The following is a 17,188-nucleotide window of genomic DNA, read 5'->3' as shown; positions in this document are numbered from 1 at the left end:
GCTGAAGAGTCTCTTTTATATTAAAAAAACCCTCAGAATCAAAATTTTGCTTTTCTGGATATGAAAATGACCTTAAAAAATTAACTGTCATTTTCACCACTGTCAAATTTCCTGTGGTTAATCAATGTAAAACATAAACAGGAAAAAGCCAAGAAAAGTCATTGAAAAACAGAAAATTTGAAAGAGTAAAGGCCGAGTCACACTGCAGCAATAACAAAAGCGATAATGATCACGACGCAAAGAGAACACATTCAATTGGTTGAATTGCTCCACACAGAATACGCACACGCTAATTCAACCAATAGAATATGATCTCTTTGCATGGTGATTGTTATCGTTTTCGTTATAGCTGCAGTTTGACTCTGGCTTTAAGCTTAAAACAATTCCATGACTGGCTCATGTATGTACAGCCCCTACTTAGCTTTTAGCCTTATCATAATGTCCAGAGGGTACCTGTCGTAATCTTCCAAGCCAATGCGGAAAATCTGAGCGTGCTGGTAGGCAACATCACCGGTTCCCCCCGTGAGATCGGCACTCAGGTTAACGGTGTCCTCGCCGGAAATCGGAGCGGTAATTGTTGTGAATTGGATTTCTGAGAGAGAGAGGAGAAGAAAAAAAAGGACAATCAGAAATGAAAAAAACAAACTCAGAACCATCAGTCTTCACAAGAGGGAAAAAAAAACAACGAATAAATTGTTAGGTTTTCATAGTGGAAAAGAACGGATAGGAAGTTTTGAGGCGATCTCTTAAGTGATAGGTAAACGTTTGCTTTTTCTGATCATTAGAAAATCAAGAGGGAATACGATGCATTTAAAACTGTCTGCACCCTTAAGGACTTCTTCAATTTGAATGTGGCGCTCCGGCTATATTTTTACATTTTAATATTTTGTATGTTGCTGTACATTTGGAATTTGAAATTCATGTATTTGTTATACTTGATGATTAAAACAATTCAATTCAATTCAACTCAATGGTCCATTAGGCTTGTGAATGAATGAATGAATGAATGGGGAGTTACTTATTCATGTTGTTGTCATTGCCTTTAAAGTAGCTGCCGGGGGTACGTTTTCAATGTGCATGCAAAAAATGACGCTAATACAGAACAGTTAACACTCCTTAGGTATGGCTTCTGACTGGCACCCCCGAACAAAGATATTGACAAAATAGGGACACTGCCAATATAGGGCTAGATAGCTCAGTTGGTTGAGCGCCGGCACGTTAATCCGGAGGTCGTTGGTTCGAATCCCACTCTAGTCAATTCTTTGTTCAACCCCAAAAATCATTTCAAAGTTTACCCAGTCAGTTTCCCTTGTGGTTTATATTGGTATTAACTTTCCCTCAATAAATGATTAAAGTGTAGCGTAGCAACTCTGTCCCTCCCCGATACTCCTCTGTCCCTGTTAAAACTATTTGTGACTTAAACAATCTTCTGCCTTAAAAAGCCAATTTGACTCGAAACTTGACATCAGTACCAAATACCGAGGGAGGTGTCTTAGGTAGTGCCATGTAAGAGCAAATTTTCCAAAGACACTTTAGTTTTTTTCCCCATTCCTCAATAAGAGGGAAGAAAAACCCCAGAAATGTTTGTACAAAACATCCCAGATAATACACAACTGGTATTATTATATAATCCTTGTTTATCTTGCAAACGTGCCCATTGTATTTTATAAAATAAAAAAAAGCTGAGTTATGGATGCCTTAAACTTAATAGGATGTGTAAAAGATCTATGTACTTTTTTTCAAACACTAAACACAATGTCCACAGATTTACACTAAACTTGCACAGTTCCAAGATAATGATAGTAGAAAGCTTTCCTTCAAATATTACTTAATGAGGTGCTGTAGTTTTTGAGAATTGAGTAAAAACATGTCACAAAAATAACTATCGTCTCAGTATGTAGAATGGAACTACCTATAAACCAGTTATCGTATGTTATGGTATAATATCATAACTGGTTAATAGATTTTTTCCTTGCTAAAATAATTTTTGTCTCACTGAAACAAAAATTATTTTGCGACTTGTTTAAGTCATTTCTCAAAACCTTTAGCACTTCAGTAAGTAATATTTGAAGGGAAGCTTTCTACAGTGTCATTATCTTCAAATTCAATCATTATCTTCAACAAGTTTAGAGTAAATCTGTGGACACTTAGAAAAAGTACCTGAATCCTTTAAATGATAGAAGGGCGACTGGTCTACATTCTTACACCACTAAGTTCTAGCAACCCTACATCTATGTTCCGAAATCCCCCCTCGTGATTCACACGCTAGAGTTAGGGTTAGGATTAGGATAAGGAACAGGAAAATACAGTAAAAGGTATCGAAACATATAGTGGTGTCGAAACAAAGGTGTGTAACCGATTAAATACCCAATGACATTTACACCTTTACGGGATAAGTATTTGGATTCTCCATTATGTAACACTTTCTCTTGCTTAAAGGTTGGAGTAAACTTCCCAACTCATACTTTCCATAAATATGTTAGCTTCGGTGGTGAAGTTTCTAATCTTCCTCTTGCTCTAAGTTGCACACACAACCTCAAGATCTTATCACACAGAGCAATTTTACCGACCAAGTGGGAGGCAATAAACTGCGTACCCAGCTTGCTTGTGTGTGGGAGCAAAGCCAATTTATGGTCCCCATTATAAGGTTCAGATTAGAGGTGTTTGAGTTACACTTGTGCTGATAAACCCTTATTTGCAAAAAGCCGTTATGTTGAAAATATCGTTTTCACCGCTAGAGGGAATTCTGATGGTTTTGAGACAGATACGTGTACATAAACCAAACTCGGCCGAGTAACCTTAAAATTAACTTTGTGAAAGTTCAAATTGTGAAGTCCATAGTAAAGTTTCAGAAGTCTTTGAACTTGTGTATGCCCTGACTGCAGCCATTGCTTCTAGACTTTTCATTTGCAGTTTCTAAAGACAATAGTGCCTTAAAAGCAAAACTGAATGACATTACGTGTCTTTTTAACCAGCGTACTGTGAGGGTCTAAGACATTCAAAATCACTCTGGTCAATTCAATGGCAATTTGTTTACACCGAATCACTTTTTTTGTTCAATTTATAAGGAAGTATTATACCTCATTGTGTAATATCTTGTTTTTTAATGTGGACTTTGAGTCTGATGAAAATGAGTAATGAAGATGTGCAAAATACAAATGAGTTTAAATCTGCGCTTAAAGGAACATTTCAGAATTGAGTTTTGCAAACGAAACAGTTGCTGGCAGTGTAAGCACTTTATGTAAACCACCATATACATAAACTGACAAACCTGTTGAAGTTTGAGATCGATCGGCCATCTAGGTCACAGGAGAATAGTGAAAAATCAATTACACAAATTTTGCATTGCATCGATGCCAAAATAAAAATGAATAAAGCGCTCACTGAGCGATAAACTCCAAACGCGAAGTTAGATTATTTATTTCTCATGAAATATCACATTTCAGACAGAAATATTTCAAGAGACGCTTTCTACTATCATCATCATTAGACCGTGTAAACTTTACAAAAATCTGTGATCTTCACGATTTTTGTTTCTTACCAATTCTGTAACATTCCTTTAAACCTATTGAAGCACTAAATGAATTTCTTCCCTACTCACCTTCATTGACTGGCAGCTCCTTTGGAGGTCTACCATCGGCAAACACCTTCCAGACGACTTTCCCATTTTGGTAAGTTTTGGCGGCAACAGCGATAGTGATACTCTCTACAACAAGTCCCGACTCCTTGAGGTCAAAACGCCAGGCAATGTGCCCAGGTGTATCCCCACTGTCTCGAGCAACATAAACCTGAGAAAGAATAAGAGCGAATTCAAGTTGAACTCTTGGTCCTTAAATCTTACAGCTACATGTGTGGTAAGATCAAGCAAAACATTTGTTGACTCAGATCATTTGCAATTTTCTTATTCATTTGAAAAATGGCATAATCTATGCTTTTCGCTGATAAAACCTCAAAAGTTGTGTAAGTAGAAACACCAAGAGATGTGAGAGAATGAAACAAAGATAAAGGGGTTTAAACGTGAATTGTTACATTTTAAATTTTCTTTCACTACTAATTTTAAACTCTGTATGCACTCACTTTCGTGTGAAGTGTAAATCAGGCTTTAATCAACCACAGCACGGAGCTATCCATGATCACAGTTATGGCAATCTTTAGCACCACAAATTGATAACATCATTGATAATATAAGACTATAGCACCATCACACAGCTGCACAATCTCTCTTGAACAATATCTTGTTTATGCTACGATTAATTGCTTACTGATGCTACGTCTGTTGAATCAATTTTTGCATCATCACCTTGTTTACACCCACTCATAGTCTCATAAATTTTAGAGGCGGTAAAATGCATCAGAGCATGACCCTTGATTCTCCATCACATTACACTTGTAACTGAGTCACCCGTAGCCGTTGTATTTCTTCCTCATTTCCTCCAAGCGACAGTCCGAAATGAATAAGTGGGCGAAATTTAGGCATGAAAACTAAATTTTTAAATCGGAAAGCTATGAGTTATTCCTAGGCTATGAAACATGTATAGGGCTAGGGGAAGTTCAATATCGTTTCATATTGACTATTATATCAATTTCTTCTTCGTCACCTTGCAATCACTGAATTCTGGTAAGTCGCATCTGGTCATCACCCCCCCCCCCCCCCCCCCCCCCTGCACAGGCTGCCATTGCAAAGGTCAAACGATAGAAACGTGACCATGCATACACGCCCAGTCCTGGGCCCAATTTCATAGTGCTGCTTAACTGTAGCAGAAAAATTTGCTTAAGCCTTAGCGTATTTCACAGGTTAGCAGAAAAATTGGGCGGCCAAATTGTGTGTTACCATGGATTTGCATTGTGACGTCATTTATTTTCATGCGATAAGCACCAGAAGGCTAGCATGCTTACGGTTAGCAGCGCTATGAAATAGAAATTGCACAGTAAGCACAAAATCGGCTGCTAAGCAGCGCTATGAAATTGGGCCCTGATACTTCATCGAGGCAACTGATGCGATTGCCTCCATGATCCCGTTATCATCTAGATGGTGCCTTTGGAATGCTACATTAAAAACTTACAATTTCCTCACAGGGTGCCTTTTACCGAGGAGAAAATGCCTTGGTGCCCTTGCCCTTTCAAAGACGAGGCATACAGGCCTGCACGCCATATAAACTACTGACCAATGGGAGATCTTCAGTTGACCTCAGAAAGAGTTCTGTTTGAGTTTCTAACATCTTAGGCAAAGCATATATTGATAATTTTATTGCTATATCAATTACCCCAGCATCAATCGCCCAAACTTACATTACTAAAATCCTACTCCTTGTTGTTGTTGTACAATTAGCATATAATAACAACTTTATTGCTACCTTTGCAGCAGCATCACCCATCCAAACTCACCTTAATCCAGTTCTCTTGGTTGTAGTACAAATATTGATAACTTTGTCGCTGTAATCATTACACCAGCATCAACCACCCAAACTTAAGTTACTCAAATCCTACTCCTTCTTGTTGTTGTACAATTAGCATATTTTTAATAACTTTATTGCTGCCTTTGCAGCAGCATCACCCACCCAAACTCACCTTAATCCAGTTCTCTTGGTTGTAGTACAAATATTGATAACTTTGTCGCTGTAATCATTACACCAGCATCAACCACCCAAACTTAAGTTACTCAAATCCTACTCCTTCTTGTTGTTGTACAATTAGCATATTTTTAATAACTTTATTGCTGCCTTTGCAGCAGCATCACCCACCCAAACTCACCTTAATCCAGTTCTCTTGGTTGTAGTACAAATATTGATAACTTTATTGCTGTATTAATTACACCACCATCAACTGGCCAACCATACATTACTCAAATCCTCCCATTCTTTGTGGCTCAAAATCAAAAATCATAATAAACATTGATAACTTTATTACCATACTTGCACCATCACCCGCTAAAGTTACTGTATAATAATCCTCCTCTTCTATAGTACAAAAACGCAAACATTGAAAGTGTTGTATCAATTGCTCCAGCAGTGCCACACGCCCACAATCACCTAATATTCAAACCCCGTATAGCATATCGACAACTTTTATTTTGAGTAAAATAATCAGTCGCCCACACTCACCATATTCCAGTCGTACTCCTCTTTGCGATAGATATTTTGGCTTTGATAAACACAAGTCCGATAATCCTTTGTCTGCTGGCTGTCACTGGATATGCGGATGTACTTATCGGAGGCGGGACAGTACTTGAGATGCAAGCACTTCTGGGACGTCTCCCCTGGAGTCAACTTGAAGACATAACCCTAGTGTTAAGAGAGAACGAGAGAGAGAGAGAGTAACAGGTTAAAGGTGCGACACTACATCAGTCATGATTTCCTTATGCATTGATGTCATCAAGCCACCATCATGGAGGTAAAACGATGATTTAACAATCACAATGCACAGGTTTGTATGCGCAGCGCCTGGTTAGGCAACCTTCTTTTTACCTCTATTTTAGGGCGCCCTGCTCTGAGATCTTGTGCATTACTGTCTATAGAACAAAGTGCCCTTTGTTTCAGAGTCATGGCCTTACTTTTGCAACGTCACAACCCGAGTTTTTGCCAACCGCGATTTGCAAACTATGGAAAGCCATAAATGCAAAACAAAAATGGATGGCCAGAGTTTGTAACAATGTCATACAACTATTCAAAAATATTTTGGAATTTGTTGGATACAAAGCAAAATCAGCATAGGAGGTATTTTTTTCATGGAAAGTTTGCAAATAAAATATTTAAATTTGGTTAACATGATGTTTTGCCAACATTCGGTTGTCCATGCCAACCAGCACGGCATTGTTTATCAACACTGGGAAGTTTAAAAAAAATGAGACTTAAGACAATCTGTGATATAACTCTGTTTGTGTCCATACCAGCCACCGCTGCTTACTCGCTGACAGTTAGTTTTGCGCATGTGGGAAATTGTTGACGAGCGCCCTCTTGAGTCAAAATCGTAAACAAAACATAGCCTTTCAACCGTTGAAAACGATCTGGGGTCATCGCGATTTTTGACCAATTAAAAGCCAAGATGGAAAACTAAACATGAATATGCAATGAAGTTAGTTGCGATGGTCGGATTTTGAGTCGAATTGATCCTTCAAAATCTACGTAATGTGAATTTTCTTGTTGAGAAATAGACCTCACACGTAAGAAATATATAACAACTGATGTTTTCCACTCAAAATTGAGAAAGCAAACCCTTTGAAAACAATTCCCTGTTTATTTTTGTAACACATGACGACGTTCTGGTGAAGAATTTTTATCAAGGGTAATGTACACAAGCATTGGGCAATTGCGCTTTTTGTGACGTGTGCACATTGTATAAACATTGTGCAGTGTATGCGTTTGTTAAGTTTGTATGTGAAACATGTAGGCCGCGTCAGAAAAACGTCGGTGGAATCCCACTGATTTTGATAATTCCAGAGAGGGTTTGCTGCTATATAAACGGAATAATTTGATAAAATAATAATTTTCCTCTACAACAAACATTGTTTTAATATCAGGGAAATTCAATTTTACTCACAACAGTCTAACAAAACTCATCGTTGACGTCATTCGGTCTCGCTGTTAAAGTCATAGAAACATGCACAAAACAGCGATGGGGTCACTGCTATGAATAATTCATCTCATGTTGGACTTTCTGAAAATCTCGCGCATGCGCAAAACTAATTGGCACTCGATGTAGAGCTCTGAACAGCGGTGCAGCGGTAATGTTAAAACTAATAAAGGTTTGATACAAGGTGAAAAAACTCAACAGAATTGATTACAAAAACCTACATTCAATTAAGGTTTTATTTTGTTATCCTTTTTAAAAGATCTTGAGACTGGTCTCGATCTCAGATGGACAGTGTTGGTCTCATTCATTGGTCTAAACTACATCACTCTTTTAAGAAAACGCTGACAATTTTAACTCCCACACAAAAACCCTGGAAAAAAATCCAGAAACTGTTGTGGTGTGTTTTTTGGAAGCTTAACCCACAATGGGTATTTTTGTGTGTAGGCTTGGAATAGAGTTGCCCTTCCATAACCTTTAAACATGAAGAATGTACACTAACCATGTTTGCATCACGACCTTTAGCAACCAAATGTTGATGCATCACTCACATCAATGTTTGAAGGGAGAATTATTCATTTTTATTTCAACCACTTGCAAAGTCATACCTCGTTATTTACTTATCGCAGCAACTATCGTTGTACAAACATCATTGATATTTATATAAACAAAAACCGGATCCCATTCAAGGATAACTGAAGTGCACGGTAAGATCTGTTGGGACTATTTTAAGAGATAATGTGACATCTTGGCGGAGACAAGTCCAGTTGGATCCACCCCTATGGCGTGTCATGGCCTAGCAGTAAAGAGCACCGAATTCAAGCTCTGGTGTTTCAGCAGAGTGTGGGTTCGAGTCCTGGTCGTGACACTTGTGTCCTTAAGCAAGACACATAACGATGATGGCTAATATAAAAGTTGGGGAGTTAGTGATTTCTGCTCAACCAGCCACGCTTCTGATGGATGATATCCAAGTCTACATCCAAATTTAAAGGGGGGTAACACTGTTTCAGCCCCAGGAGTTGGTGGCAATTACGGCCCCTGAAAGAATAGCCCACACCTTGAAGTGGCCTTCAGCAAGCCTTGTGTGTCTGGTGACTTGCATAAAACAAAATTTAAAAAATTAAATAAAAATAAAAAATATAATAAAAACCCTGCACCCACTAATTTCAATAGTTTCTGAATTAGCAATAGAGAAGCAAACTTTGTTACAATGCTGGTCAATATTTCACAAAAGGCAAGTTTCAATATGGGAGCTCAGTGATTATACAATTTTTAGCAAGATATCAATCTTTCAGAGAATTATGGAGTATAAAGTGTTGTGTGCTATGAACTAAGCATGCAGTATGTCACTATTTCCCACCAATCAGAAATCTATACACTATTAATATTTTACTCTGACTAGCAGACTAGAATACTTAATGGATGTTCACTTTAAAGGTGTTCCCTTTAAAGACACTGGACACTATTGGTAAGTGTCAAAATCCAGTCTTCTCACTTGGTGTATCTCAACCTATGCATGAATAACAAACCAGAAAATTTAAGGCTCAATCGGTCAACAAACTTGCAAGATAATAATAACCCCCCAAAAAAAAAACCTTGTCACATGAAGTTGTGTGCTTTCAGATGCTTGATTTCAGGACCTCAAAATCTAATTCTGAGGTTTCGAAATCAAATTCATTGAAAATTAATGTACTTCTTTCTCGAAAACTACATTTCTTCAGAAGGAGCCGTTTCTAACAATGTTTTATACTACCAACAGCTCTCCGTTACTCGTTACCATGTAAGGTTTCATGCTAATAATTATTTTTAGTAATTACCAATAGTGTCCAGTGCCTTTAGAGATGTTCCCTTTAAGAAACAGCCCCAGCTTGCAAGGATCTGAACACTATGGACAGGCGTTAAATTTTAGAAGGACATTTAGAAGGACACTGTGTACTGGACAGGCGATAGAAGGACATCGGTACTGACTGCTAACACCTTCAACTAACAAATGTTTCACTCGCAAGAGAGAAACATGTCATCTCTGAACGCCTCTAGCCACGTCAGGCCCACACAATTTTTTCCCCATTTATTTTTACTTTTTTTATGAATATTATTATTATATTATTTTATTTTATTTTTTACGAGGAGGGGCATACCAGGGCAAAAGAAATTCAAAGGCGGTGAGGGCTTGCTATTGAATTTCAGATATAAATTAATCAAAAACATGAAAGGCTATGCTGATATAAAAATGGTCAGGGTAATTGTTTGTATTATAAAAAGAACCAATTTATCTCTACTCTAAACTCAGTTTTGGTGTGGCTGTATCTGAGGTGTTCGAGTTTAACAAATATTGACACCAATCCGAAGCGATTATGTCCACGCAATAAGAATAATCCGTAATTTGAATAATTAATCTGGGAACTGACAGTAACAATCCTCATAGCTTACTTTACTTTACTTTATAGCAAAATGATGCTCAAAATGCTTTATACTATCTAATACTTTGTTCTAAGTTTTTATTTTCCATCAATTTAAAGAGTGATTACCAAAAGTACACCTTCCCTTTAAAGACCTCGGTTCCAACAGGTAGACATGCTCACATGCTTACAGGGATTTTCTTATTGCAAGGTACATATGTAGCCGACTGATGCACATTATTTGGCAATATGACACCACTGCTAAAAAGGTTATAAGAACATTTCAGAGCCTGTAATTTTCATCCAGCTTTCAAGAGATTTGAAGGTGACTTTTTAAGGTCCAACCTAAGTTCTGGTTTAGGCACCCCCCCCCTTTGGGTTAAAGTTAGGGATAGGCTTAAGGATGGGGTCAAGGTAAGGGTTAGGGTTTTGATACAGAAAAATACATTGGGGGTGTCAGAACATAGGTGTGTTAGAACTTGGTGTAACTGGTTCATCAAGGACCATGTATGTTATGATACATAGCCCCCACCCCCCCCCCCCCCCAACCCCTTGTGATTTACACACTATACTAGCTGGGTAAGGGTTAGGGGTGGGGTCAGGGTTAGGGTTGGGGTCGGGGTTCTGGTTTTGATACAAGAAAATACATTAGCAGTGTCAGAGCGAGCATAGGGGTGTTAAAACATGGTCTAACTGTGTCATCTATGGTTTCATCAAGCAAAGGCTGAAGCATGCATTAAAGGACACCCTCTACAGTTTGTGTTTGGAGGGCGTAATAACATTGCACTACCTCTGTGACATTTCTCAGCTCAAACCCAGACACTGCAGATTCGCCCATGTAGCTCCCTCGCTCAACAGTCTGATCATTCTGACGAAAACTGCGACTTTTCTTCACCCCTCCTGGTTGCTTGGTGGGCACTGCAATTGGACCGGTGTGCTGGTTCCCAGTAAATCGCCTCCTTTTTCCATAGAAAAGCTTAGATTTGGGCATTTTGTTGTTGTTGCTAAGAATTTGCTAAAATCGTGAGGACTTGGGTGAATTCCACTCAATTTCTACTCCAACAAAAGGCTACACACAGTGTCACCATAGAAAAAAGCACTATAACATTGGCACACTACCACTACTGCATGGGGTACACACACCATGGCTTCAGGCACATACACACCACATCAAACATAATATAACAGCAATGTGTGCATGACTGCATTGTTGTCATATACAGGAACCCACTGCACTGGGGTGGAGAGTGAGTTTCTTTGTTTACTGAACTTTGACACGAGGGCCAATGTAGGAAGTGAGAACCCCCTCTATTGACTCGAGTTATCATGAATAAATGGGCTTCTACCCACTAGCAATGAATGAGTTCAGGTAAAACTTTGTTTTCTTTCTGACTTTCATAAATCTTTTTCAGACTTTTTTCTCTAAATGAATTTTGACAGATGATACTATTTTAAAATGCAAAACACATACACACTTTCACAATAAGCCAGTGGTGCACAAAATACACACATGCAAAATTGTTTGTAAAAACCAAAATGAATATTGCTTTAATCCCAGATGTAAATTTAACATCTTCAAATCGTTTGCAGTACCCACTGCTAAAACATAGGATTCGAACTGCATCTAGCCACCGGGCAATCTCGATGGTCTAGGTGGTATGACACTGCTCTAGAATTGCAACGGTCATGGGTTCGAATCCCACCCGAGTAATATGCCTGTGATTTGTTTTTCACAGAACTCGGGGAAGTACTTAGTATACAGTGCTAACACACATCGGTGTATGTGGGTAAAAACCATAAATGATAATGCTTTATCCCCAATGCAAATTTAACATCTCTAATTCGTTTGCAGTACCCGCTGCTTTAACATAGCATTTGAACTGCATCTAGCCACCGGGCAATCTCGATGGTCTTGTTGGTTTGACACTGCTCTAGAATTGCAACACCACCTCTCAACTTGCCCCGTGGGCTACTAAAAACTGTGCAACCCACTTATTAAAAATGCTCATATTTCTTTTATTCAGATGTAAAAAATTAATTTTTTAAATGTATTTATAATTTATTTGTTAGTGTTTGAGTGTAACTTTGTTTGCCCATTATACTGGTTGTGATAAGCCACTTCGGAATTGCAGCTGCGCATGTATGTTACTGCTGACAACGCAATTTGTCTATCTCCAGTGACCAATTTGACAATACACTGCTGACAACGCAATTTGTCTATCTCCAGTGACCATTTGACAATACCCGATTGTCAAATGGTCACGGGAGATAGACAAATTGCGTTGTCAGCAGTAACAGACATGCGCAGCTGCAATTCCGAATAGGCTTATTGCTACCATTGTGCCCTAATGCATCAGAAATATTCATTTATGACAATACATGTTTAAAATCAGAATTCGTGTTTAAAATCAGGGCTACTAAAATTTCCCTGGGGGCAAGTTAAACCATAGTGAAACCAAGAGATTACTAGCTCGGTTGGCTACTTAAAAAAAAAAAAACTAAGAGCAAGGTTGATGTAGAGCATCATGATGATGAGTTCTTAATTGCTCTCCCCTTGGCTCTGTCCGAGCCTGTGATGAGATTCTTTCAGTTAATTGGACACCTAGTGAGCATTTATGGCACCACTGATGGGGTCATGAAAGGTGGTTGTACTAGAGTAAACCCAGTCATCTAATCACACTGGCATAGGCCGGATGCCTCGGTCTGGAAAGGGAAAGGGCACCAAGGCGGTTCTCTTCAGTGAAGGGCTTCGACTATGTGGAGATTGTAAAGCTCCATTGGAACATTTAGAGGGGCAGCAGAGGGGCATGGAGGCAATTGCCATGGGGAGATTGTAAAGCTCTATTGGGACATTTAGAGGGGCACCAAGGTAATGACAAGGGCCATGGAGGCAATTGCCCATGTCATCTCTTTGGAGCATTGTGCCTGCTGCCTACCCAATTTTACCTGTGACATCTCATCTTTACAAAAGATGGCCGAAATGGTTTATGACACTGGACACGATTTGAGATTTATTGAGAATTTTGAAAGTTTAGGCTTTTGGTCCCAAAACAAAACAAAATATATCATACCAGCATGGTCAAATTTTAAGATTTGGGGTCAAAAACATTCTGGTGATTTTATGGTTTTAAATGCTGTAGGACGGACTACTGAAGACATTTTAGGAGTGCAGACAGAATATAACAATAAGCAAAAGTTTGAGATGTATTGATAATTTTGAAAGTTTAGGTTTTGGGTCCAAAATAAAATAAATCTGCCATGGCGGCATGGTCAAATTTTCAGAATTGGGGTCAAAACAAATTCAGCGAGATGATGGGCATAAATGGTGTGGGGCGGACTACCGAAGACACTATCGATGCAGACAGGGTAAATAAGTTTGAGATTTATTGAGAATTTTGAAAAGATGGTTTTTGGTAAGCATATTGGGTTGTGCTAAGCTAACTTTTGTGATTAAGCAGCTCTGTGAAATTGGGCCCTGCCTACATGTATAAGAACCAAACTTTGCTAAGCACAAAAAACCTTTGCTAACAAAAAAAGGTTACCAGCCAGAACACCATACAGTTACCCTTGATGCAACTGGTACCACGATAATTCTTTGCTTAGCAAAGAAATTTGCTGAACAGAATTTTCTGCATAACGGCTTATATGAAACTGGGCACAGGAAACTAGCCATATCAGAGAGCCTGGGACACTGAGTGACTAAAAGAAAGATGTTTAGAAAATGCAAAAAAAATTGTTGTCTTACCTCAGATGCTGTTGCAGCCACGCCTTCCTCATTCGTCGGCAGTGTATCACCCCTTGTATCACCCCTTGTCTCTCCCCTGGCCAATCTCCACGCTATAGAGCCAGAGAGTCTACCCTGCTCCTCACCATTCCTGATGACTTTGGGCGAGAGGAACTCGGCTAGCTCTACGGCGGAGCGCTGTTCTAGAACAGCCCTACGAGATTCCATCAGGTTTCTTTGCCTCTGTTGGATGAGGAAAGCAGTTTGTAAATCTAGACCATCAGGAGAGCTATGAGTGATATTTGGCTGGCAGCAGATATGCGGGTGTTATTTGGCCAGACCAGAAGCATATTTGAGCTTCGGTACTCGGTTAAAAAGGTCTCCAAGGTCATATTGAGTTCTATGATGCACTTATTTCCAATAAATAAAGTCCACATGAAAGTGGGGAAAAGAGATAGAAGGTACTGGAAATTATGCTCATAACATCCATTTTGACGCAGGATTATTTTGTAAATCCCGATTCAAGGCGTTGTCAAGATTGAACAGGCTGCCACTTTGTTTATTATTGAATTCAGCTTGACGGGAGTTAAGTCCGAGATTCCAGCATACCATGGGAGGGGGGGGGGCACCCCCTGACAAAGTCACCCTCTTAGTCACCCCCCTGACAAAGTCACCCCCCTGACAAAGTCAACTCCTGACAAAGTTACCCCCTTACAAAGTCACCCCCTGACAAGGTCACCCCCTGAATAAGTCACCCCTTAGAAAGTCACCCCCTTACAAAGTTACCCCCATACAAAGTCCTCCCCTGACAAAGTCACCCCCTGACAAAGTCACCCCCTGACAAAGTCACCCACTTACAAAGTCACCCCCTTACAAATTCATCCCTGGCAAAGTCACCCCCTGACAAAGTCACCCCTTACAAAGTCACCCCCTTACAAAGTTACCCTCTTATTAAGTCACCCCCTTACAATGTCACCCCCTTACAAAGTAACCCCCCTTTCAAAGTCCCCCTCCCCCCACAATGTCCCCCCCCCCGACACAGTGGCCCCTTTACAAAGTCACCCTTTTACAAAGTCACCCCCTTACAAAGTCACCCCCTGACAAGGTCACCCCCTGACAAAGTCACCCCTTACAAAGTTACCCCCTTACCCTATGATGCACTTATTTCCAATAAATAAAGTCCACATGAAAGTGGGGAAAAGAGATAGAAGGTACTGGAAATTATGCTCATAACATCCATTTTGACGCAGGATTATTTTGTAAATCCCGATTCAAGGCGTTGTCAAGATTGAACAGGCTGCCACTTTGTTTATTATTGAATTCAGCTTGATGGGAGTTAAGTCCGAGATTCCAGCATACCATTGGAGGGGGGGGGGGGGGGGGGCACCCCCTGACAAAGTCACCCTCTTAGTCACCCCCCTGACAAAGTCACCCCCCCTGACAAAGTCAACTCCTGACAAAGTTACCCCCTTACAAAGTCACCCCCTGACAAGGTCACCCCCTGACAAAGTCACCCCTTACAAAGTCAACTCCTGACAAAGTTACCCCCTTACAAAGTCACCCCCTGACAAGGTCACCCCCTGACAAAGTCACCCCTTACAAAGTCCTCCCCTCACAAAGTCACCCCCTGACAAAGTCACCCCCTGACAAAGTCACCCCCTTACAAAGTCACCCCATTACAAATTCACCCCCTGGCAAAGTCACCCCCTGACAAAGTCACCCCCTTACAAAGTTACCCTCTTATTAAGTCACCCCCTTACAAAGTCACCCCCTTACAAAGTAACCCCCCTTACAAAGTCCCCCCTCCCCCCACAATGTCCCCCCCTGACACAGTGGCCCCTTTACAAAGTCACCCTTTTACAAAGTCACCCCCTTACAAAGTCACCCTCTCACAAAGTCACCCCCTTCCAAAGTCACCCCATTACAAAGTCACCCACTTACTAAGTCACCCCCTTACAGAGTTGCCCCCTGACAAAGTCACCCCCTGACAAAGTCGCCCCCCCTACAAAGTCACCCCCTTACAGAGTTGCATTACCCACCACCAAGCCAAGCCGGGCAACTCAGAGAAAAAATACCAGTAAAAATGACCAGTGGGATGGTACATGTGTAAGTGTGAATAAATTGTCCGTACCTCTCTGTTCATAGTGGTTATGATGTCCATCAGCCATTCCTCTCGGCACTCTTTCCTTCTTCCCAGGAGGTCTTTCGGATTAGCTGTATATCTCCAGCTCACATCAACAACCTGGACACAGAAATTGGACAGAGGTCGTCAAAGGTCAAGGGCAGGTCACTAGGGGCAATTTTAAAATGCAACTTGAAGGATACCATCAGGGCCTAATATCATGGCTCTGCTTACCATCAGCAAAGAATCAACGCTTACGGAAGCAGGATATTTCCGCACTTACGCCAAGAATATCTCACAGGTCAGCAGGGAATTTTTGCTTGTACTGGTGCGTTTTCCAAAGTACTAGACGTTCTTTGCTCTACACAGCTACATGTAGCACAGAAATTTGGCACTTGCACAGTAAGCTGAGAATGGTGATCGTAAGCAGAGCCATACAACTTGGCCCTGCACTGCGTGCACAAAGAGTACTTTAGCAACTCACGTTCTCTAAGGAAATAGTGAGAAAACTGAAATGCGAATAAATTTCTTTCTTTGGGATTGCTTGGGATTGGTTTTGTGTAAGTATTTCTACTTACATTTTGTCAATAATTCAAATCCGCGATGGCCCTATAAGCCAGGAAAATAGTGAGAAAACTGAAATGTGAATGAACTTCTTTCTTGGGTATTGTTTGCAACTGTTTGCCTGTTAGTGATTCTACTCATATTTCGTCAATAATTCAAATCTGCGATGGCCCTATAGCCGAAAGTCTACATACTTAAGCCTGGTTCATACTTCCTGCATATACAATTGCGACGTCACAACTCTGTTTTCGCAGTGATGTTTGCAAGAGAGTTGAGCACAACTGAACTGCTGCGAATGATTCATTGTGAACATATGACGGCAACATTTGAATCACATTTGCATTCGCAGGAAGTATGAACCGGGCTTTAGACTGCATGCCAAATCCTCCCCTATCTTTTGCACTACCAGACTTCTGTGCAAAATAATGTGCAAGGATGTTGTACCTCTTCATTGGAGAAAGCAATCAGGTAGGACAACTTCTTGGACCAGCCACGTTCATACAGTAGAGGCTTATCACAGACGTTCTCACACGGATCACAATGAAGCCATCTCTGCTGGGATTGAGAATATACCTCTGTCCAGACGTGATCTGAGATTTGAGTCAATACAAAGTACAGCAGTTGTAATTATCAACAATAACAAACAAATAAATGATTGATTTCAATCGATTGAGTTTGAGTTGCCTGTGTCCTTTAAGACACTGGACAATATTGGTAATTATTCAAAATAATTATTAGCATACAACCTTAATGGTAATGAATAATGGAGAGCTTTTAAAATGTGATTTTGAGACCTCAGAATTACATTTTGAG

General features: G+C 40.1%; 1 protein-coding gene across 2 annotated transcripts in view; it reads right to left on the bottom strand.

The window, feature by feature from the left end:
- Nucleotides 1–272: 272 nt before the first annotated feature.
- LOC117291574 (peptide-N(4)-(N-acetyl-beta-glucosaminyl)asparagine amidase-like) overlaps nt 273–17,188 on the bottom strand; it is a 29,991-nt gene continuing 13,075 nt past the window's right edge. For both annotated transcript variants that reach the window (XM_033773378.1, XM_033773379.1), the window contains exons 7-12: nt 16,820–16,965; nt 15,821–15,931; nt 13,711–13,932; nt 6,102–6,281; nt 3,602–3,788; nt 273–592 (exon numbers count right to left, since the gene is read on the bottom strand). In XM_033773378.1, the coding sequence (XP_033629269.1) occupies nt 414–592; nt 3,602–3,788; nt 6,102–6,281; nt 13,711–13,932; nt 15,821–15,931; nt 16,820–16,965 (1,025 nt within the window). In that variant the 3' untranslated portion in view covers nt 273–413. The remainder of the gene's footprint in view (nt 593–3,601; nt 3,789–6,101; nt 6,282–13,710; nt 13,933–15,820; nt 15,932–16,819; nt 16,966–17,188) is intronic.

This window comes from Asterias rubens, chromosome 6 (genome assembly GCF_902459465.1).
Source record: "Asterias rubens chromosome 6, eAstRub1.3, whole genome shotgun sequence".
Classification (NCBI taxonomy): domain Eukaryota; kingdom Metazoa; phylum Echinodermata; class Asteroidea; order Forcipulatida; family Asteriidae; genus Asterias; species Asterias rubens.
Note: the sequence above shows the minus strand (reverse complement) of the source record. Positions and strands in the feature narration are given on the sequence as shown.